The 24,168-nt window shown below is 45.6% G+C and overlaps 1 protein-coding gene across 4 annotated transcripts in view; it reads right to left on the reverse strand.

The window, feature by feature from the left end:
- The window catches only part of Irag2 (inositol 1,4,5-triphosphate receptor associated 2), a 50,213-nt gene that overhangs the window by 8,582 nt on the left and 17,463 nt on the right, over positions 1-24,168 (reverse strand). For 3 of the 4 annotated variants that reach the window (XM_037203996.1, XM_037203997.1, XM_028891789.2), the window contains exons 5-13: positions 14,358-14,404; positions 14,196-14,260; positions 13,949-14,047; positions 13,034-13,104; positions 8,240-8,297; positions 6,405-6,468; positions 6,292-6,319; positions 5,361-5,501; positions 1,058-1,192 (exon numbers count right to left, since the gene is read on the reverse strand). In XM_037203996.1, coding sequence (XP_037059891.1) covers positions 1,058-1,192; positions 5,361-5,501; positions 6,292-6,319; positions 6,405-6,468; positions 8,240-8,297; positions 13,034-13,104; positions 13,949-14,047; positions 14,196-14,260; positions 14,358-14,404 — 708 coding nt within the window. Of the gene's footprint in view, positions 1-1,057; positions 1,193-5,360; positions 5,502-6,291; positions 6,320-6,404; positions 6,469-8,239; positions 8,298-13,033; positions 13,105-13,948; positions 14,080-14,195; positions 14,261-14,357; positions 14,405-24,168 lie in introns of those variants that run through there. The other variant, XM_037203998.1, reaches the window with a different exon arrangement.

Below are 24,168 nucleotides of genomic sequence, written 5' to 3' on the forward strand. Positions count from 1 at the left end.
AGAGTCATCCTGGGTTCTGTGAGCACGTGTGTTGAATACAGATGGGGAGAAGGTGACCAGAAGGGAGATCTTCAGATCTTTAGCTCTAGGAGGTCTGAGAGAAGGGGTGGGGCCATCCAACAGCCTGGGAGCGGAGCAGCCCTTATGGTAAAGGGCTGTGGTATGGAAATGCTGAGTTCTCCAGAAGTAGCGCTGACCTTTTGGAGTGTGCAGTTGCGTGGTAGACAGAAGAATGGCAGGTTTGTAGAGGCGTATGGCCGACAAGTTTTAAGAGAATACTAGAGGAGAGAGACTGGGCAGGAGAATCATTCCACTGAGAGGCTTGTTCTAGAACAAAGAAGTAGAAAAGCAATATGGTAGCCAAAGACAGCAGGGTGTGGGGTGGGGGAAGAAGGAAGAGAGGGATCTTTGATTTTGAAGGTGGTATCTCTCACCATGCAGCTCAGGCTAGCCTGCAGCACACAGTCATCTTCCTGTTACTTCCCAGGTGCTGGGAAATGCATGGGGCCACTCAGGCCTGTTTCTATTGTTTGCAGTAATTCTTTCTCAATGGAGAGGTGGATTCACACCACCTCTGCCCCCTCCATCTTAAAAACAGTGTGCATCTGTATAGTGGGGATGGTCTGGTCCCGTAGACTAGGAAGCACTGAAAAGGGCGGGGGTTAACTGACAGAATTTAGGCTCATGTTTCTGTGTAAACTGGGCAAGGATGGGATTCTGTATACAGCAAGATGGCTGCCCTTAGAGCGTACAGGAGAGTGACTGTCTAGAGCTATGGGAAGGAGGGCAGCATGTGGATTCTGATAGTAGGTTCAAGCCTCGGGCACCTCCCTCCCTTTGCATAAGTTTTCTCAGTAGCAAAGTCACCCTGGCTGGCCTAGAACTCTGTGTAAACCAGGCTGGATTTGGATTCATAAGACCAATCTGCCTCTGCATCCTGAGTGCTGGGTTTAAAGGTTTAACCCAACACCTGGATGCATAGAAGTGTTCTGAAACATATTCTTAGAAATGAGCCCACACTCTGTAGAGGCACAAATCCTCTCTGCTTCACTGTTACCTGATTGATGGCCCCCAGCATCTCTGCCCTGCTGGCCACACGTGTTGTGCACTGGCTGAGAAATGTTATACTCTTCTCCAGTTTCTTAATGATCTCCTGAGCCTGGTTGTCGTCTTCACACAGAGGTGCTAATGACTGCATGGAAAGCCAAGCATTAAAACACACCCAACAGAGTTTCTCACACCGACTAAACCACTTGCAGATCTAAGCGTCCTGATGGAGAGCAGAAAGTGCCACCAAAGCCCAGCAGTGGAGGGCAGAAAAACTGCTGTTAGGTCACAGGTACACAATGCCTCGTCTTTCCCTTTCTCCTGACTCACCCTCAAGTGTACTCACAGCTTTACCCCCACGTGCACTCATGGCTTTCCTCCATGGCTCACAAGACAGGATACAGATGTATCACACCAGAACAGACTGGCATTGAGAGGAGAATCACAATAATTCAAACTGGTTTGAGATAGATTTTAGAATCACCTAGGAGATACGCCACTGGGTGTGTCTGTGATAGTGCTTCCAGAGAGGAGGGAAGACCAGCCCTGAATGTGGAGAATGCCATCCCATGCCTGGGGCTCCTGACTGAAGAGGAGGAGGAGGAGGAGGAGGAGGAGGAGGAGGAGGAGGAGGAGGAGGAAGCCAGCTGTAGTGGTTTGGATGAGAATGGCCCCCATTGGCTCATACATTTGAATACTTGGTCCTTAGCTGGTAGAACTGTTTGGGAAGAATTAGGAGGTATGGCCTTGTTGGAGGGGGTATGTCACTGGGGTTGGGCTTTGAGGTTTCAAAAGCCCACACATTCCCAGATAGGTCTTTCTGTCTTGTCCTCGAGGATGAGATGTGAGCTCAGCCACGGTCCAGCACCATGCCTGCCTGCCTGCCGCCATGCTCCCTGCCATGATGGTCAGGACTTACCCTCTGAATCAGTAAACCACAATAAACTCTTTCTTCTATAAATTACCTCGGTCGGGGTGTCTTAGCACAGCAATAGAACAGTAACCAAAATACCAGCTGAGTGCTGGCGTTCATCTTCGTCCACTTCTTGACTGGATCCCATGTGACCAACTGCCTCATGCATCTGACACCACAGCTTGGGCTGTTCCTGTCACCATGCCTTCCGTCCATGGCGAACTTTGAGCCAAAATAAATTATTTCTTCCTTACACTGCTTCTATCAGGTGTTTCATCACAATAAATGAAGAACAGCCAGTATCCTCTCTTATGATTAGGCGTGGCCAGGCTGGCTGGGCACACATGATATTTTGCCTCACCCAAACTCATGCCCTTTACCTTGATGATGCCTTTCAAGGCCATCATTCCCAGCAGGGATGAAGAACAGACTTGAGAGTAAACAAGCTACCTCTCACTGTCTGTGTGAGTGAGCAAATGTCTAAGGCTGTCCAGATCTAAAGTGCCATGAGCTCTGGAAGAGGGGCCATCAAGCTGGGTGACTAACATCTGGAAGAGGTCCCGGCAGTCATACCACCAAGCACCACAAATGGTGGTTTGCTCAATAATCCTGAAAATGCAAAGGTTTGGCCCTTCTGGTTTGCTGTTTTTTGTCAAATAATACTACAACGTGACAGGCAGCAGACTCCAACCTTGTTATCACCCAGGCACAGTGAATGGCAGCCACATTTGAAACACACAGATGTGTCTAAGTTGCAGCTAAAGAGGTTGTTGGCTAACAGAAATGGCTTTTGTCAGATATGCAGCTTCCTACAGTGGTTTCAGTAATCACCTCCAGATGAGAAGGGAAGAGCAGAGGTGAGTTGTAAGCAAAACAGAATGTTGCTAATTACAGCAGAAACATAAGGAAATAACTTGACAAGACCTAATGAGTGATAAAAAAGCCTTTCAACAAAGAAAAGCCTGGAACAAATGACTTCCCTAAGGAATTCTATGAAACACACACACACACACACACACACACACACACACACACACACACCCCTCATGCCAACACATGTAAAGTCCTTCCCAAACACTCAACAAGATAGATTATTTTCAAGCTCATTCTATGAGAACTTATTACCTCAATACTAAGGTTGAGCAGATGTTGCAAGAACAGATTAATAACTAACCCTGAGGAATTCTAATGATAAGTCTTCAGCAAAATACTGAATTCAGTACATCATGATCAGGTGGAATTTATTGCTAGAATGCAAGGTTAGTTCAATACATGAGACTCATTTGAGACAATATACCACATTGGTAGAAAAGACAAAAGTCACAAAATTATAGCAAAAAGAATCAGAAAGCATCTGAAAAGATGAATCTGTGATTGTTAAAAAACAATTTTAAAAGCACTACAAGAATAGGAATGAAGTACTTCAACATAATGGAAGCTGGGTCAGAAACCCACAGTGAATGTCAGAGTGAATGGCAGAAGATGACCCCTCCCTCTGTGACTAAGAACAAGCCAAGGACCTACACTCTCACTTGTATGCAACATATTATGGCACTGGTTCTGTAGCCAAAGCAATTAGGCAAGAAAAACAATAAGATAAAATATATTTCTGTTCATAGTGTGATTTTTTTCTGTAGTATACCCTACAGGCAGAACAGAACTTTCAAACTAATAAACTCAGCAAAAATTACAATATTCAAAACTAATACAAGAATCAGTTATGTTTCCATGTACTGATACTTTTTAAAATAATAAACTAGAAAAACAATTTATTTTAAATCATATCACAAAGAATATAATACTCAGAAATAAGCCAAAGTAAAGAGGCAAAAGACTTATACCTTGAAATCTAAAAAACAAAGACACAAATGGAAAGACATCCTGCATTCATGGGTGGCTAAACCTGATGAGCCAAGAAATCTATAGAGTCTGTGACAATTTATTGTCAAAATTTCAACATTATTATCTGGGGGTGAGCAGAAACAGAAAAATGTGGGTGCTTGGAGGCACAGCTCAGTGGTAGAACACATGCTTCACATTCATGAGATTCTGATTTTGGATCCTTACTATTAGAAAGTATAAAAAAGAAAAAAAAGTTGTAGAATATTTAACAGTGTAAAGACGTGTTACATTTGTTTATGTTGCTGAATATTACTTTAACTATGTGAAGGTGTGTTACATTTGTTTGTTCTGCATTTGTTTAATTATGAAAAGATGTGTTGCTGTTTCACCTTGCCTGCCTAAGGCATCTGATTGGTCTAATAAAAAGCTGAACAGCCAATAGCTAGGCAGGAAAGAGGTAGGCAGGGCTGGTGGGCAGAGAGAATAAATAGGAGAGAAGGAGGAACAAAGAGAGAAAGTGAGGGAGACACCCAGGGCCAGCCAGGCAGGCAGCTGCCAGCCAATCAGCAGCAGACAAGGTTGGACATACAGAAAGAAAAGGTAAAAAGCCTTGAGGCAAAACACAGATGAAGAGAAACAGGCTAAGTTATAAAAGCTAGCAAGAAACGAGCATAAGCTAAGGCTGAGCATTCATAACTAATATTAAATCTCTGTGTCATGATCTGGCAGTTGGTTGGTAGAGAAAAAGCCTGGTACAAAAACTACCCTAAAATAAATGTAGTCTAGAGGAATAGTAAACATCCTATGCTTCCTGATTTTGAAACATACTACCCAGCTGTGAGATGCTCAGTGAGTAAGAGCACATGTTGCCGGCTTGAATGACGTGAGGTCAAATACCAGGACCCATATGGTGGAAGGAGAAAATTCCCTCAAGTGTCCTCCACCTCCACATGTGTGCCATAGCATGCCCACCCCCAAATAAACAAGTACAACTGTCCTCTACCTTCATATGTGCTCCACGGCATGTGTCCCCCCTCCCCCATACACACAAAATAAACAAGCATAGTAAAATAATTTTTAAAGAACATACCACACACTCAGTAATTCAATGGGATGATACCGGAACAAACATGGACTTACAGAACACAACAGAAGGCCAAGACAACAACTTTTATGTCTGTGGTCAAATGACCTTGAGAAGGAAACCAAAAATACACAATGGAGAAGGGATGTGTCTTCCAGAAATAGTGTTGAGAAGGGTGTATATATATCCATGTGCCTAAGTATAGAACTAGACTCCTATACCATGTGCAAGTTAAAAAAAAAAGAGTGTAACTCAATGGCTGGTCATGTGGCTCACAACCGTGGTCCTGAGAGGCTCAGGCAGGAGACTGACATGCAGCCATACTGGTATACATACTGAGTAGCAGGCCAGCCAGGACTACATAATTATACAGCAAGAGTCAATCTCAAAAACAGAAATGGGAAGAAGGGAAGGGACAGGAAAGGGAGAAGGAGGGGTAAGCATGTGACTGCCCATCCCCAATCATTCGCTCACCTCTAAAAGCTTTAAACAGTTTGTGATTTCTTTTTTCAAGTTTTCCTCTGCCAGGTCCCGGGACCTCTCTTCAAGCTTGACTCTCTTCTCCAGTGTAAACCAGTCACACTTAAGTCCCAAGGACAACCTGAGAAACTCTGCCTGTGGCCACAGCAGCATGTGGACAAGGAGAGACGTTAGAGGAGGTCCATGAAGCGGGGGCATCCTTCTCCCCGGGAACCCTAGGCTGGAGCACAGCTCTGCCTGCATTTAGTCTTCTAACTGGCTTGTGCAAGACTGTGATGGGACCATCTGAAGTGCAGAGATGGGCAGAAAGAGGGAGCAGAGTGGTAGAAAGGGAGGGAGAGAGGAGGAGGGAGAGAAAGGAGGGGGAGGGGAGGGGAAGTAGGTAAATAGGGAAGGGGAGGGGTTAGAGAAGGGGAAGGGGGAAGGGGGAGAGGGGGGAAGGGGAAAAGGAGAGGGGGACCTGCTGTGGGATGGTCTGTATGTCAAATCTGTTGCTATGATTGGTCAATAAATAAAACACTGATTGGCCAGTGGCCAGGCAGGAGGAAGTATAGGCGGGACAAGGAGGAGAAGAATTCTGGGAAGTGGAAGGCTGAGTCAGAGAAACTGCCAGCCGCCACCATGACAAGCTGCCTGTGAAGACACCAGTAAGCCACAAGCCACGTGGCAAGGTATAGATTTATAGAAATGGATTAATTTAAGCTATAAGAACAGTTAGTAAGAAGCCTGCCACGGCCATACAGTTTGTAAGCAATATAAGTCTCTGTGTTTACTTGGTTGGGTCTGAGCAGCTGTGGGACTGGTGGGTGACAGAGATTTGTCCTGACTGTGGACAAGGCAGGAAAACTCAAGCCACAGGGACCGGAAAGAGAGGGGGAGGGGAGGGGAGGAGGAAGCAGGGTGGAAAGGCAGACATTAAACTCACCTCCACCTCCTTCTCACTAGCTGAAGTGCTGCAGAAGAAACAAAGAACTTACTCACATATGTATGACTCAGGAGAAAGATTAAGACCCCAAACATGGTGTGAAGGAGACTTACTTCTCACTCTGTGGAAAGTTAACTAACTTCGTGGGTGCTTTGGGAGGTGTGGAAACCTCAGTTTCTGTGGAAAGACAAGTATCCGAAACAGTTAACATCCAAAAGCTCATTTTCATCCAATGCTGTTATGTCTTAGCTTCATTTAAAAAATGTTTCATTTAAATGTCTGAGTTGACAGGCAGCTAAGGCACTTGCTTACCCAATAAGAGAATTCGCTAAGCCTCCAGGAACACACAGACTTATACCTCAGTATGTCAGTGGTGCATGGAAGCCAAAGACAGCCCAGAGTCAGAGGACCCTGAGGTTCTCTTGGCATTCAGTGTGCAGGGCATGAGGCCTGTTAATGCACACCTCTGCTGTCCTGGTTCAGCAATTAAACATCACTGATGGGAACAAGTGTTTGTCAACTTGATGGGACCTAGAATCACCCTGGAAACAGAACACATCTGTGAGGAAGTGCCTAGGCTGGGTCAGAAGACCTATGAGGCCACCTCTAAATGTGGGGGGCACCATTCCATGGGCTAGAGTCCCAGACAAAATGAACAGAAGGCAAGCTGGGTACCAGCATTCATCTGCTCCCTGGCTGAGGATGCAAGGGGACCACCTGCCTCATGCTCCTGTTAGCATGTCTTCCCCATCACGGCTGACAGGAGGTCTCCATCAAGGTACAAACCTTCCCTCCTATAAATTGCTCTGGTCAGGCATTTTGTTACAGCTCCAAGAAAAGTAACCGACCCAAAGAGCATTGATAAACATGGTATCAACCTTGCCATTCCAGGACAATCTCTCTACCGTGACAGTTTTCTCTGTGACAGCTTTGCAACATGAACGATGTTGGCTTAAAATCTACAACACTTGGTTTACAGCCAAGAGTTGACTCTCAGACATGTGATGGGACCAAGCCACGACCTTGTCAAACCATCTACATGATAGGATGTGATTTTATGTAACTATTGAGTCACATAAGGATGTCACAGCAAACCCTCAGTGGCAACTAGTTGCTCTATTTTTCTGAGGCTATGGAACCACTGTTTACCTGCCTTGTCTTGCATTTGCAAGGCCAAAATTATGCAGGTAAGAGAGATTAATGTTCAGATTATGACTACAGTATTATCTCAGTAAGGTTTGTTAGTTTGGTTTTCATTTTTGGGAGAGTTGTTTTTTGTTTGTTTTAGGGGTGAGGATTTGAAGACAGGGTCACATGTACCCCAGGTTGACTGTGAGCACATTATATACCTAAGGCTGACCTTGAGCTTCTGACCTTCCTGCCTCCACTTCTAGAGTGCCACCATTAGAGGTGTGAGCAACCAGACCTATTTTATGTGATGCCGGGCAATCAAACCCAAGGTCCCGTGCATGCTAAGCAAAGAAGTACCTTATCAACTGAGCCATGTCCCCAGCCTAATAGCTATTTTTTTAGTCAGCATTTCCACTTTTCAAAAGAGAAAGCAGAAGTTTAATTACCTTACAGAGATCACAGAAGCAGACAGAGAGAGACAGACCTAGCCTGGAGTCGGTGAGGCCGGTGCTATCCCTGTGAAGTCATGTTGAGGAGGAGGCAGGTTGGCCCATTTTGTGAATCTTGGCATATTTACTTTTGTGTGAGGTACTGAAGTAGTGTTGACTAGCTCACAACACAAGCTTACTTTTGACTTCAGATAGCTACTGTTGGGAGAATGTGGGGCCAACCAGGCAATGCGATGCCACTGTGGCTTTTTGAAAATAGACACAAGACTTGACCCAGATGCCGAATGCGTTGGTGGCAGACACAACTTTACCGACCAAGTATCACCAGTAACTGGCAGTTCAGCGGAGCTCTCTTGTGCGCGCCTTACCTCGTGCGGTACAGTCCTTCCCTCCATCTTCTACTGTTCTGAGTCCCTCTCCTGCTTCCTAAAATGGGAAGAACTTTGTATTGGCATGTGTGGGATGGAAATCTTTCAGAACCAAACCTCTCTGTGCTTTCTGTCCTCTTCCTGTCCTGTCCTGTCTATTAAAATCACTCTACAGAACTCCAGGAACTGGAGTAAAGGTCAGCAGAGACAGGACCAGCTCCAAGAATCCAGTTGAAGCCGAAGAGACATAAATGTAAGGAGCTATGAAAGGGACACAAGCTGTCACAAAGGAACTAAGTGATGCACATGCAGAGGAGAGAGCCACGAGGGGCCCCAGCACAGAGGGGCCTTTCAACCAAGAACACAGTGCGGTGTGTGGGGAGGGAGGTACACAGCGCCATCTCAGGCTATAGCAAGGGGTGCCCTACATAGCTCTATGGAAACATGTGCCCATCAAGATCGGTCCTGTTAGACTTTCATTCCACATGAACATGAACAGAGAGAGAGAGAGAGAGAGAGAGAGAGAGAGAGAGAGAGAGAGAGAGAGAGAGAGAGAGAGAGAGGAGAGAGAGGGAGAGAGAGAGAGAGAGAGAGAGAGAGAGAGAGAGAGAGAGAGAGAGAGAGAGAGAGAGAGAGAATGGTTTAGTTGTTTGGCTGTTGTTTGAGACAAGATCTCAGTACGCAGACCATGAGCCATCACTAGCCTGAAACTTGCGCTCCTCCTGCCTCAGGCAGCCAAGTGCTAGGATTACTTGAATCAAAATGAAATTGAATGGATAGCTTCATTCAAATATGTTTTAAGACCATTAATCAGGTGTTATATAGTAATCATGTGTGTACCAAGGGTGTAGAGGGTAAAAATGCCTTGTGCACATACGTAAGCACTGGAGAAGCCAGGGAAGTTTAACACACAGCTCACCTCTTCAAAGGAATGAGGTGTGAAGCTGTTCTTCCTGGAACTAGGAATGATGTCGTTTTATATCCTGGTGATCCTTTGCTATCTAATGAGACAGGCTCTGCCTTATCTTCCAGAATTTATGTTTCTACTTATCCAAGACCTTTCCCCCTAAATCCTGAGCATTGCTTTTAGACCATAAAACCCACTCTTTTTTTTTTTTTTTTTTTTTTGGTTTTTTGAGACAGGGTTTCTCTGCGTAGCTTTGTGCCTTTCTTGGAGCTCACTTGGTAGCCCAGGCTGGCCTCGAACTCACAGAGATCCGCCTGGCTCTGCATCCCGAGTGCTGGGATTAAAGGCGTGCACCACCGCCGCGGCCGCCGCCACCACCACCACCGCCCGGCCATAAAACCCACTCTTACAAGTGATGTCACATGTGCTTTACAGCAGCCTAAGTGACTTCTGTGTTATCTTAGGGCCAGGCCAATCCTGACACCCGCAGTTTACCTCACTCAAACTCCCTAGACCTTGAGAACTATCTCTGAGTCAACAGTACCCATTATTGTGAAAGATGGATGTCCTTTGTAAGGACTCTCAATGTAAACATGTCTTAAATTGTTGTGCACTTGGGACTGAGTTAATTCTCTGAACACCTTTTTCAAAACTGTGCTGTACTTGAATATGGCTAAAGTAGACTGATCTGGGCCAGACTCTACAAGTCCTGGTCCAGAACCAGCTACAATAAAATTGGGCTGAGCCGAGTTTCATACTTGTCTCTTCGTGGAGTCTAATTTACAAAATATAAAGAATTCAAGAAACTAGACATCAAGAAAACAGCCCAGTTTAAAATGGGGGTACAGGTCTAAACAGAGAATTCTCAAATGAGGAAACTCAAATGGTTGAGAAACACTTAATGAAATGTTCAACATCCTTAGTCATCAGGGAAATGCAAATCAAAACTACTTTTGAGATTTCATTGTACACCTGTCAGATGGCTAAGACAAATAACACAAAGGACAGCTCATGCTGGGGAGAGTGTGAGTAAGGCAAGAACTCATCCATTGCTGGTGGGAGTGCAAACCTGTATAGCCACTATGAAAATCAGTGTCCCAATTCCTCAGGAAGCCAGGAATTGATTACAGGAGACAGAAAGGATGTGGATCTGGATGGAAGGGGAGGTAGCGAGGATCTTGGAGGAATTGATGAAGGGAAATCGTAATCAGAATATATTTTATGAAAAAAAATCTAATTTCAATAAAAGAAAAAGGAAATCAACCTAAAAAGACTAGTGTCTTCCATAAAATGTAACCAATGCAGCAACACAGGTGAGCCCTTGTGCTGTGGATATCACTCTATATAAATAAAACACTGATGGCCAGGGACCAGGCAGGAAGTATAGGTGGGACAAGGAGAGAGGAGAATTGGGGAAACAGGAAGAAGGAGGGAGAGACACGGCCAGCCACCGCCAGGACAAGCAGCATGTAAAGACGCCAGTAAGCCACCAGCCACGTGGCAAGGTATAGATTTATAGAAATGGGTTAATTTAAGCTATAAGAACAGTTAGCAAGAAGCCTGCCATGGCCATACAGTTTATAAGTAATATAAGCATCTGAGTGATTATTTTATAGTGGATTGTGGGACTGCGGGGCTTGGGGAACCTGGAGAGAAGCCCTCCAGCAACAAATGGTGCCCAATGGCTCGAGTTTCCACCTTAAACCTGAGAATATTTAATAACCAATTCTAAACAGAGCCCAAACCAGGTTCCTGCTTCTTGTCTCATACAGGCAGCTAGATGCCGCAAAATGCAGGTTTTAACACTGGTGGGTTCCTGGTGTGTGCATTTGACTGGCAGTATGGATGGGCTTGGTGGAACCTGGAGAGAAGCCCTCCAGCAACACTCTTGCTCACTCTCATAATCAGTAAATATGCTCGAGTTTTTCCAGCTCTCCTCCAGTGTAGCACAGGCCTTCTGTCTGCCTTAGCCATGCATCCAGGAGCTGTTGCTGTGGCCTCCATTTGCAATTCTTCATCTCCCCACCTGGGACCAGGACCCCCCACAAACCAAACAGAACGCCTTCCATCTGTATCTGACTGGATCACAGCAACATCCAAAATGGTCTCCAAATCACTCCTTCCTGAGGACTGCGGCTACCCCGGCTTCCATCTAACGACAGTCGCCCTCTGTTGTGGGACAGTGGCCCTTCTCAGTGACCTCGCACAATCTTCTCTACTTTGACCCCGTATTGTTCATCAAGGCTCTATTTTCCTGAATATGGCAGTGTATGCACACCTGTAATCCCAGCACTCAGGAGGCTGAGACAGACCTCACAAGTTCTAGGCTAGCCTGGGCTACATAATAAGATCCTATAAGAAAAAAATGAAAATAATAGCAATAATAGATGATAATAATATATTCCATATCCTCAGTAGTTTCAGCCTGCCTGCCAGTCCTTGGGAAATCTCAGCCACACACTTGCTTTTCTGTCAGATGACAGGAGTGTGTGTCTCCTTGGGTGGGCTGATTAAGTTGTAAGATCTTATAGACTACTGATGCCTTCTCTGACCTGAAGCTTGATGGTATCACACTGGGTTGTTGTTGTTGTTGTTGTTGTTTACCCTCCTCCTCCCTTCTCTCTCATTTACTCTTATAGGTTAAACTCTAACCCGAGCTCAATATTGTCTTGTCCTTCAGTAATTCACAGTAATTTACTTTTAGATCTCCTGTCTGTCACCTCCTCCTGTCTCTGAACTATGACAACAGCGCTGGAACTTGTTCCATCCCCTCCATTGATGTTTTTATAAACCATCATTCTTAAGATGTCTCCAGGACTGCCTTCCTTTGAGATGAAAGGAATCCCCGTCCACACCCAGGAGAGTCTCCACAAAAACTAAAGGTCCTGGGTTTATTCCCCTCTGCCCTTTTTAATCAGGGGAAACAGTAGCATCTAGGATCAACATTGCACCCTAGGATAATTCTAGATAACATGCCCGTCAGCCACCAGTCACCCCATTCCCTTTAGATTTTAACATCATTATCGACCTCACTGCCCCCAAATCCTCATGCTGTAGCTTTCCTGAGTTATCTGCACTGATCCTTGGTTCTTGATACTACACTGAGCTGGCTACAACACTTAGGTATCTGGTATGCAGCCTCCCAGCCCCACATACACAACAGAGGAAGTAATGTGTAAGAAAAAGTCTTGGAGGACCACACAGCAGGTTACCCTTCGACCACCCATGCACGTGACCTTCACAGTACAACAAAAGGAGAGAAATACAAGCAAGGGCCATGAAGAATCATGAAGCGAGACCGAAGTCTCCAGCTAGCCTACAACCATTCTCACTCGTGGATCTTCCTTTACGAAAGGAGTTTCCCTGCTCTCTGTGAGTGCTTCATGCTAGGCTTATAATGCCATGTCGCTCTCACAGTGCCTCCCCCGTGACCATTTGGGCATTCATCCCAATCAGTTCTTCTCTCAAACCACTAATCTCATGATAATCATTGACTATCTGCTTCTTTACCTGATCAGCATCTCACACACACACACACACACACACACACACACACACACACACACACACACACACTCACACCTTACTGATCCAGGTAGCTGTATGCAATAATGCATTTACCATCTTGTCTCTGACTGAACTCTGATGCATTAATGAGTGAGTGAATAAATGACAATCAAGACAAAGCAAGGCCATCCTTGCTCATCATCAATCGGATTTATCCAGGTTAATAATACTCTGAACATGTAGTTAAATTCTAGTAACTCCTATTTCCTTCCTAATATCTTAAAAGAGTAAAACAAGGCTTTTAAAGCACATCATGTAAATTCAAAGGGATCCTCATAGCTTGTCACTGCCTTTACTGTTACCATGGACGGTTCCCTCACCAGGTGTGATGCAGCCTTGTCCGAACCCACAGAGTCTCGGCATGCAGCATTCTCGGGAGCTGGGCTGGTGCCTGTGAGAAGAGGAAACACGGTGAAGGACCGGGGGAGCAGTGACGATCAAAAGAGGAAGAGAGGGGAAGGGTGGTGGTGTGGGTAGACCAGCGAACAACAAAGGCTGGCATGTGACAACAGCAGATTGCTCCAGAGCACACGCATGTCTGCCAGTGCAGAGCCAGGGATGCCGCGCCAAGGCCTTCTCCCAATCTGCACGAGTGGCCTTTCAAACAGAGGGTGTTTCTCTAAGCCTTTCTTGGGCTAATGCCCCCTTTTCTGCTAATGGTCTTACTGATCACTAACAGAGCTATCAGAGGAAGGAGAGGCGGCTACAAGTTGGCATTCACACAGCTTGACAAATAGTTTTGTAAATCTTGTATGCAAGGCTGGTAGTGATCATGATGTTCTGCTAAAGCATGGACACTTGCAAACATCAGGTTATCAAGCTGAGGGAAGGGACACTTTGGGAACGCTCTGTCATGCTTGGGAATCTGTTCATTTTTGCACACACTGCACAGAATGTTGCCCACACTCCCTGACACTCAGTACTTTTCTCTTCAAGAAACAATAGCCCTTTGTGGTGCTGTAAAAGACTAAAAGAAATAAGAACAAAATAGTTATCAATTTCTTTTGGAAAATATGATCCCCCCCCATGGAAATTTTATTTTTCCTTAAACTTTAGAGCAGGGGCTGATATGATGAGACCTAACCGAGTCTAACCTGTTTCTGTCAGACGGCAATATTTAAGGCCTGTTATATTGTAATTTTTCTTCCATCTATAAAACTGAAAGAAAATGATGTCACCTTCCTTCATACATCAGAGCTGCCTCCTGGTTGTCCTTGAGCCCCTCGACAGCATACCTGGCATGGCAGAGGCCGATCTTGCTTCCTCCTCCTTCTCACAGAGGGATTTGCAGCCAGGTTCACCAGAAGTCATGTGCAAAATGTCTGATCCAGATTCTGCCGACAGGAAGAGGCTGACAGCATGAGAGCTATGCAAAAGAAGCGTTTACCTGGGCTCCTTATTTGCACACCCCTTAGCAGGCCACCAAACGCCAGGGCTCCCTTTGTGATAAGAACTCCAATTTCCCCTCCCCTCTCTACTCACCGCTTGATGTCACGGTACTCTCTGAGGATGAAGTGTGGTCAGTGGATGGTTGTGTGAGATACTCCCTGATGAAAGGATACAAGAAATATCTTCAACATGGAGGGCAGATAATCCCTTTAAAAACCAATGGCATATACACCCAAGTTCAAGAGCATTGCAAACCTGAGCTGTGGCAAGCTCTCAGAATACAAGTGGCCAGCACCATTCTCCTGCGGGGAACAAGGAGACACGTGGTCAGTGATTTGACAGTGTCTGTCCCAGAAGGCAAACATCCCCAACAGTTTTAAATGAAGCCACTAGTTACTGTGCTCTGGGGGAGGTTTTGGGAATGGAACCTTATAGGGAATCTTCATACACACACTTCCTCACAGACATTCTCACAATATCTCACTTTAAAGAAAACCTGATATATCCTTGAGCAAAACAAACTCCAAACCTCAAGGGCAGATGGACGTTATTTCACACACTCATGTCATGTTCTCTTTACAGGGGATGCACTACCTGAGTGTGACATTTTTATTTAAGAGACTGCTACTCAGCATCAAACTTTTGACCTGAAATGGCTCCTCGGCTTCTTGCTAGATAAATTATATGTTTTAGATTTAATCCACATTGCAGGGATCTGATAGATTACAATCACGTCAGCATCCATGACTCCATTCAAAGGGGGCATTACTGAACTGCCAGGGCAAGTTGTAAAAGTCTCCTTTGAACCTTTAAATGTATGTCAGAGAGGAGCTGGTGTGCCACACTAGGATTTATGCATACGCTTACTCTCTTTCAAAAGGCAAAGGTGGAGTATCGGGCTGGTCCAGTGCTTCCTTTTAAGCCCTGGGCTCTTCCGAGAGCTTGCTCTGGTTGTTACGCACTTAGGAAGGGAAACTGACTTCAAAACTGCTATCATTCTAGCATGTCTGAGGCAGATGCAGACAATGTGAAATGAAAACACACATAACTACGTGTAGGTGTGCATAAACTGTAAGACCAATTGGATGCAGACTCGTCAAAGGCTACATACAGCCAAGGGCAGGCTTCCACAGAAGGATGCTGCTTTCGAGAAAACATTGACCGGAGTCACAGGAAGCCTTAGTGGGGACTTGGGTTTTGTTGTTTATCCTGTTGTTGGTTTTAGCAGTCCTGACCAACCAAGAGCCTTGGCCACGCCAGGCAAGAGCTCCATCACTGACCTACTCTCAGTCTAGCAGTCTATGTCTATTTAGTGTGTCAAAATGTACAAGTGCCAGGGGTGGCCAGTGGACTCAGCAGGTGAAGGTGCTTGATGCCAAGTCTGATGACCTGAGTTCAATCCTGAGAAACCAGTGGAAATGGAGAAGTGACTCCTGGGAACAGCCTCTGCCCTCCATGTGTATACTGAAACATACAAGTATCATCTCATTTCCCGAAACTCTTATACAGAAGGTTTTCAGGGGGAAATGCAGGAAATCAAGGCCAGGGGAGAAAGAGCCTAGCAAGAGCCTGAGAAGCACCCAGCCTTCTAAGTACACTAAACTAAATACAGCGGCTTCTCCACTGCAGAATACCTTTGAGTATGCACTGATGCAGGGTATTGGGGAACAGAGTACCTCAACTATTTAGACTGATAAAGATTTAAATATAAACATGGGCTGGACAGAGGGCTCAGCAGTTAAGAGAGCTGGTGGCTCTTGCAGAGGACCTGGGTTCAGTTCCCAGAACCCAATGGTGGCTCCCTCCAACCTGTAAATCCATCTTCAGGGGATCTGACACCCCTTTTCCCGCTCTGCAAGCACCTGCATATACATGCACACACATTCACATGGACACATAATAAATCTTTTTAAAATTAAATGTTAATTTAAATGTGTTTACCTCAAATACAAAAGAAAAAAAGGAAATGTTCAAATTTGAAAAAATAAGACTCTGTATCACTGCTTAAACTCCTGTTTCATTTCTTCATGGCTTTTATTGATTTTTGTTCTTGCATTTTAAGGTGTTTGATTGACAGCTGTAGATACCTACACATTTTGAGATGTTTTGCTCCATGCAGAGCTTGCACAGCCATCTGGGTAATCAAATGTTGAAGAATTGTATCGCCTACAGGTAGTTCAGTGACGTTGGCCCTATCTCTACTTAAATACATAGTGATTACAATTATATTTATCTATAGTACGTATATGAAGCGAAGCTATAAAAACTGGAGAAGATTAAGTATCATTCCATCCCGCAGGCAACCACAGTTCATAAAAGCAAGAGTTGATTTCTCTAAAGGACATTTGAAATTCAACAGACCATCGTGTCAGCACTGGTCAGCTGCAGTACTACCAAAGCCTTGTCCGCTGGAGCCTTGATGCTCATGCTTGAATGAACGCAGGAAGAAGTGTGTTCACGTTCCGAAAGTGGGAAAAAGGCAACACACAGCTTTGTGTAACAAGCCTTCTGGTTAAAAAGCCTAACTGTCCTGTTTAAAGCCAAGCACAGCTATAGGCACCATGTAGATTGTCCCTGTAGTGTTACAGACGAGTCCCGTCTGCAGGGTGCCCCACAGCGCCCCCTTGTGTTCACTTATAACCGTAGACAAGTGCAGTCAGGGGGCCTCGTTTGCACAGTAGAAAACCTCCTGTCTCATGCTCTGAAACATTCTCAGAAGTGGTTTTGACAAATGTCAACTAATTACTGACTACACAATGTCCTGTGTGATCTGAGAGAAACCTCACAAACTGAGTGGCCATCGTCTCCCCCTGGTCCTGAAGGGCTATGGTAGAAGCAATCGGATTTAACTCTCAAGTTGTCAATCTCTATAAATCCCAACCATCAGGTATTGACACAAAGCAGAACTCAGTCCTAACCTATTGTAAGTGTGGACCAGCAACATGCTGATCCATCCCATGAGAATACCCAGAGTAAAGGGGATGGACTTTTGTTCTTCACTTCAAATCTGGGGTTGTAGTGCAGGAGAGTTGGAGAGAAAGCCTTCTAGATGACTGTGTATATAAAGTAGGATAGGAGTAATTTAAGCCCCATTTATACCGTTATCCCATGCTCATATAAGACCTTAACCCCACCAACAACCTTGTGACCTGGAGAGACTGTGAGGGAGAATCTAGTAAACATATTTTAAAAGCAAAGAAAACCAAGAAATAGAGTAAATTCGGTGGGAGACTGACTTACTTTTGGCAGACCAGCTCACTCCATGAAGCGAACACCCAGGAGAAATGTTCTCCATTCACAGACAATCTATTCAAATAGAGACCTGATCCCATTTACATGAAAGCCCAGGCCCCAGCCCTTGCTCTTGTGAGCAGGAGCATGGGGTGGGGTTGGCAAGGCATGGAACAAAGTGAGACCGTCTCCTATGGGCTGGGTCAGCAAATACAAGCTGCGCTCTCTCTCTCTCTCTCTCTCTCTCTCTCTCTCTCTCTCTCTCTCTCTCTCTCTCTCTCTTTCTCTCTCTTACACACACACACACACACACACACACACACACACAGAGAGAGAGAGAGAGAGAGAGAGAGAGAGAGAGAGAGAGAGAGAGAATCTCAATGTGTACATAGAAAAATAAACAGGAAGAACAGTAGGAAAAGATGGGATTTTAGAAATTCGTTACCCTAGGTAATCTTCTAGGGTGTTTGTTCTCAATAAAATGCTGCTTTAACTACAGTCTTATAAATGGAAATGCTCCCCTGATGGACAGGTGTTACCAATATAATTTTACTGCTGAACTGAGTTGAGATAGCTAATGCTAGTCAAATTAACAAGACAAAAAAAAAAAAAAAAAAAAAAAAAAAAAAAAAAAAAAACCAACAGGTAGCCAGAGTTCATACAGACTCAAGACTGGACTCTGTGTTCATTTAAATTCTCTGAAGACAGCTCGACTGAATTGGAACAGAAACAGACTTAAATTTCCTTATTTTCCCTCCTTTGCTTTCTAACCAGAAGTTCACCACACCCTCAGACCTACGGGCACACCCAGCGCTGAAAGATTCACTTTGAAGGCATTATCCTTCAATATCAGCACGGCCCGATCCTGTAGCTGACAATGTGATTTATTCTCCAAGGTTATTAATACTGCGCCTACACACAGCCTGAGAAAACAGGACAGACAATGGCCAGAAAATCCCCTAGATAGTATTATATTGATCCCGTCCTCTGCCTCAGTAACTCTGCTCTCCCGGTGACAGTCTGTCTCATACAGAAACAAGTCACGACATAAAGGAGAACCGAAGGGAGGAAAAACAGTTAAGGTCTTCTAAACTATAAATACAGATTTTCATCTCCAAGTTCTTTGCTCTTTAAGCGGGGGAGGTAGTCTTTGAGCTTAATGCCTTTGATCATTCTGACTCTGCGTCAAAGCCACAGATACTATTGGTCAGCATTTACTGTGAAGCTGGGATGGCATTGGAGAGATGGCTCAGAAGTTCCCAGCACTTGCTGCTCTTGCATAGTACTGGAGTTTAGTTCCCAGCACCTATGCTGAGAACCACACAGCTGCCCGAAACTCTAGATCCAGAGGAGGTCCCTCTTCTGGCCTCTGCTAGTACCCACATATACGGTGGGACATGGACACACACACACACCCCTGGTGTAAATCTTGAGGGGCTGGAGAGACACAGCTCAGTGATTAAGAGCACAGGATGCTCTTGCAAAAGACCTGTGTTCGATTCCCAGGACCCACATAGTGACTCACAGCTGTCTGTGATTCCAGTCCCAAGGGATTCAATGCTGTCTTTGGGCACTATATACATGTGGTTCACATATATACAAGCAGCAAAACACCCAAACATATAGAATTTTTAAAAATCTTTAATATGAACCAGCAAATCCATATATGTTACCAGGTACCTTTGTAGGGCTCATATCAGAGACCAGAGGAAGAAGGGAGCCTCAGTTGTTTTGTTTTGTTTTGAGGCCCAGGCTGGCCTCGCATTCAGTCCACCCTTCCTGTTTCAGCCTCCCAAGTGTTCCATCATGGAACTCCCTAATTCTTGGACATTCAGGGGAGGAACAAGTTCCCAGCATGTATCCAGGTTTGCAAGGTTCTCAGAGAGCAGCTGCCTACTCTTAAGCCCAGCGGAGAAGGCCATGGCTGAGGAGAGGCAGGCAGGCAGAGGAGGAGCTGTTGCTCAGAGAGAAGCCACTGTGACCCAGGAGGACCCTAAGGAGGTGGACACAGCCTGTGGAGGAAGCAGTGGCGCCTGCACATCTGGAAATGCCACTCACGCTGTGCCAGCAGGGCACCCTCTGAGAACACCCGAGTGCACAACGGTCTGTTGCTGACAGAGGAAAGGGGCTGGCACAGGCTGAGGCACGGACAGGCTTGGGCAGTGTGGCCAACAGGCGATGAGTTAAAGATGTATGGGAAAGAAACCACCTTACTCAACAAGCCCCAAAGCTTTACGTCCACCTGAAGCCAACAGACCCGAAAGGTCTGAGTTCTGGTGACTCCCTTGGAGATGCCAGTCAGAGGACCCAGGGGTAGAGATGCTTCCCTGCTCATCAGCAGTGGTCACAGGGTGCCGCTGTTTTCCCTCTGTCTCCTTTGTTTCCATGAGCCAGTAGGCAGGCACTTAGCTGTGTAGACACATACGTGCAGGTACATACGTAATACACATAGAGGAGTGTGTTTGTAGGTATGCATGTAGATACTCAAAAGACCTTACAGAGTAACACCCCTTTTCACAGGGGACACAAATTCAGACAGATACAGACACATGTACCATTTCCCACAACTAATACACGGCCAGCCTGCTCAATTCCAAACCTCATTCCATGCGGCTAAAAAGTAATCAATGAGTAGACAGTAGGATGAGCTTTCCTGTACTCATCATGTGATTTCAACAGCTATACATGTCATCCAGCCTCCTCTCATCTATTTTCTCACACACTAAACCACCCCCACGTTGCTGTGGAATCCCGGGAAACACATTTCCTTCAAAGTGCTTTAGTATAATCTCTCTCTGCTTCTCTCGTGGGTCCCTAAGCAAGTTCTGTTCTCCTAAGAACGTTCTACAGAGGGTGCCCAAGCACTACAGGATACTTCTTGAGACTCCCTCCTTGCCTGACTCCTTCACCTACTCAAAGACCTTTTCACGAACACCAGTGCTCAATTTCATCTTGTATTATGATAGAATTTGAAATGAAAGAACAGAGCTTCCACTGAGGATGTGAAGAGAACTAGGAAATGAATCCCGAGACTTTAGGTATATGAGTCTCAGCACAGCGACCTGGCTGAGCCCCCCCCCCCCCCCCCCGTTGGTGTTCCAGCCTGAAGTAATGTCAGAGTGGACACTCAGGAGGACAAGACCAAGACTTCATCTACTCAGGTTGTTGGCTACACACTGATTAGTGACCAAAGAAGGATCCTCTCTACAGGGCTAACAACCCCCAAGCCTCAGGTGAGCTGAGAACTCTAGACAGGGTTGATTACACTTTCCTCAGAAAGCCTGGACCTGGGGAGCTCCTGGGAAGAGGGTCAACATACCAAAATCCTGTTGGTGTCTACGATGGAGACCTCATGTTCTTTTTAAGGGACAAACTGCTCCTGCATCCCCATCTAACGTTTTCCACCAAGCTTATCGCCTGATACAGAACAAAAATAGGAAACTGAGGCCAGCAAGATGGCTCAGCAGGTAAAAATGCTTGCTGCTAAGCCTGACAACCTGACAGCAGTCCCTGGGACCCACAGTGGATGGAGAGAAATGACTCACTTCCACATGCTGCCGTGACATGAGTGCGTGCAGTCACCACCACCACCCTCAAAACAGATAAATAAATAAATACAGTGAATGACCACAGCGTGGCCAGAATATAGCTGACAGGAAAGAGAGACCACAGTTCCTGGGGCCTTGAGTCTGGTGAGGTGGTGCACACTTAGAATCTCAGCACTCCCAAGGCTGAGGCAGGAGGATCAAAGTCTTTGGATAATCTAAGCTGACAGTGAGTTCTAGGCAATGTGAACCAGAGGAGTCTTCTAAAAATTATCCAGTCAGGATTAGCAGGTGGTGCAGCAGGTAAGAAGCCCGCTGCCTAGCCTACGACCCGAGTTTGGTCTCTGGACCCACGTGGTAGGAAAGAATCAACTCCTGCAAATTGCCCTCTGACCCCCACTCATGTACTGTGGTACATGCACCTCCCCACTTGAAAAAAACGTTTAAAAATCTAATTAATTTCAATTTTAAAATGAGTTACTGAGGCCTCAAAAAGGGGGTACAAGAATTCAGAAAAAGGAAGGGTCCTTGCCCATGGGTTGGCTTTTCTGGAGCACACCCTAGGTAGCCCAGGGAGACCTGCCCTTGAACCCCTAATTGTGAGCAATCTCTCCCTTGAGAAGCGGAGATTTGGGAGCACCAACATTTTGTGTCACCACAGAAGGCTTGTGAAGCAGTTGGTTTTTGAGACCAGCCTTGGCAACCGAACAGAATTTTGACAAATGGAGAAACACCAGTGCTCGAGGGGAACGCCCCAGATGGGGCTGCGTGATTTACCGTGACAGTACACCCTCGTGGTTGGCTGAGGTACAGATAACCACAATGCAATGCTGGGAGAATGAAGGTAGAAACGCAGGTGTGACAAGTGACAGAAGAACCCGGGTGTGAGGCAAGAAGTTCATCATAAGGTTGTAGAGATGGACAGAGATCCATGGCTTACAGCCAGGGGTCAGGGAAAGGCTATTGTCATTGTGTGCTTGGACGAACATGGATTATGGGCTCTGCTCCTGTTTATTTTGTGCTTATTTTAATCCCTGTACTCATTATTCGTGAGAACACTAAGAATCAGAGCTTACCATGAAATGCTCAGAGGTGGGGTGGCGGGTGAAGAAGGACTTTGGGGGATTGTTCAGAGGACAAGGTGGGGAGAGGTGGAGGAGATGGCAATCTTAGGCTGTAGAGCATGTGTGGAGAATAGAAACCTGGGGTGACAGTGTGGAGACTGGTAGTTCAGGCCACTGTACCGCTGACAGACTAAGACAGCTTCCTAGGGTTGTAAGAAAGTAGTGTGAGCTTCTGCAGGGGACCCAGACATTCTTCCAGCAGCATGCTGAAAGACATTTCTACTGTGATTCTGGGGACTCCTATTTCTAAGTGGGTGTCAAGATCACAGGTGAACAACTCATCCATGGAATGGATAGCCAGATCCTGTCAAGTGCACAAGGCAGATCTCTTAGCTCTCAGGCCACCTTCCGTCCAGCCATGAGTGACCGGCATGAAGGAAACACCTGAACTCAGTGTGCTAAGAGAGGACGCTGAAAGCCCAGGTCCTTTGAAGCTACAGAAGCTGAACTTGAACTTCCTAGTTGAGTCATCTTCAAGTGGTTTAACTCCCTCAACTCCAGGTGTCTCCTTGGCCACTCTGGTAGGTGGAGAGGGTTACCTCGGCATGTGGAAATGCTTTCCTGCACTGTGCCTGATGACCAGCTCACACTGCTTCTTCCCTCTTCATTGTGAAATTAGCGCCCGATAAGAGGGAAATTACTAACAACCAAACATCCTGTAAGTGGCTAAGGTCAACTTCCTGAATTAAAACTTCAGAAGAATGCTAAGTAATAGCAAAGGGGAATCATGTCCCTTTTCTCTCTTGTCCTTAGCTTCTCAGTAAGATGGGTGCCAATAAACAGAAGTCATGTATAAATCATTAAATATAAAAAGATAGATAATTATGTATCAGAAATTATATAAAATTTATAAAAGTAGATGCATGCACTTAACAGGAAGAATTAAAACAACTCTTAAAAGTGAGTAGAGAAAGAAGAACTAGTTTTAAAAGTGGGCCTCTGATCTCAGGAGACATATTTACATTGAAAATAGAATGTCCCACAGGCACATGCAAAGATTATTCATTAGAGAAATGCAAATCCAAGCCTTCGGGCTCACACTTTGCATTCTCTGAGCTGGCTACAGTCACACGGTGTTGGTGATAACATAGAGAAATTAGAATCCTCACATGCTGATGGTGGCTAAGTAAAACAGTACAGGCCATGGAATCTGTTCTGTAGGTCACCAAGACATTAAGAACGAGGGTACCACAGGAGATGCAGCAATTGTACTTGTGGGTCTATCTACACACAAAAGCACTTCAAACAGTTTATACAAAAACTTATGCACCAATATTCACAGACGCATTGTTCCCAACAGGCCAAGGAGCTACTCAAATGTCGGTGAGCCAGTGAGGAAGAAAGGAGACACCACACAGCGGGAGTGAGGACCTGGTGTGGACTAAACCTGCCAATCTGATGCTCATCAGAAGCAGTCAGGCCCAAGAGGCCAAACAGTGTCTGATTCCCTGTACAAGAGACTTCCATGAGCGCGCGAGAGAAATGTCTCTAGAGAAAGAAGGTTGCTGGTTGCCTAGGGACAGAATGTGGGGACAGAGGACTAAATGTGGGCATGGGGCAGGTGAGGGAGTGGCCAAGTGTTCTAATGGTATGGCATTTCTCAGTTCTGTGACTGTATCTAAAAAGGCAGCCAGTTACTTGGGGTGAGAGTTAAGAATGATGGATGGGCAGATGCTGAACACAAGGAAGGCACACTAAGTACATCCATTGGCCTGGGGTGATTACATAAGGACCTTCCTGAAGTGGTTCACGCCACTGTCATCTTTAGAGGAGTGCCATCAGCACCTGCCTTTGGCAATGTGTACTCTTTGAGAAGGAGCCAATGCCTCAGACTACCTAGTCCTGATCTCAGTTCCTGGAAAGTCATTGCCATCCGAGATTTATTAAAGCATTAGCAAACTCAAGTAACAAAAACAAGCTATAACACAAACTTCAGCATACTCCACCCAACTCTCCCTTAGTCATTCAACCCAAAGCTTGTTCTTATTTCTATTTTAGATTTGTTTATGTGTGTGGGTGTTTTGCCTGCCTGTGTGTATGTGCATCACAGAGGCCAGAAGAGTGTGCCACATTTCCTGGAACTGGAGTTAGGGATGGTTGTAAGCCATCATATGAGTGCTGGGAATTGAACCCAGGTCACCTGTGAGAGCATCCTGTGCTCTTAAC

This window comes from Peromyscus leucopus, chromosome 3 (assembly GCF_004664715.2).
Source record: "Peromyscus leucopus breed LL Stock chromosome 3, UCI_PerLeu_2.1, whole genome shotgun sequence".
In the NCBI taxonomy this organism is placed as follows: Eukaryota; Metazoa; Chordata; class Mammalia; order Rodentia; family Cricetidae; genus Peromyscus; species Peromyscus leucopus.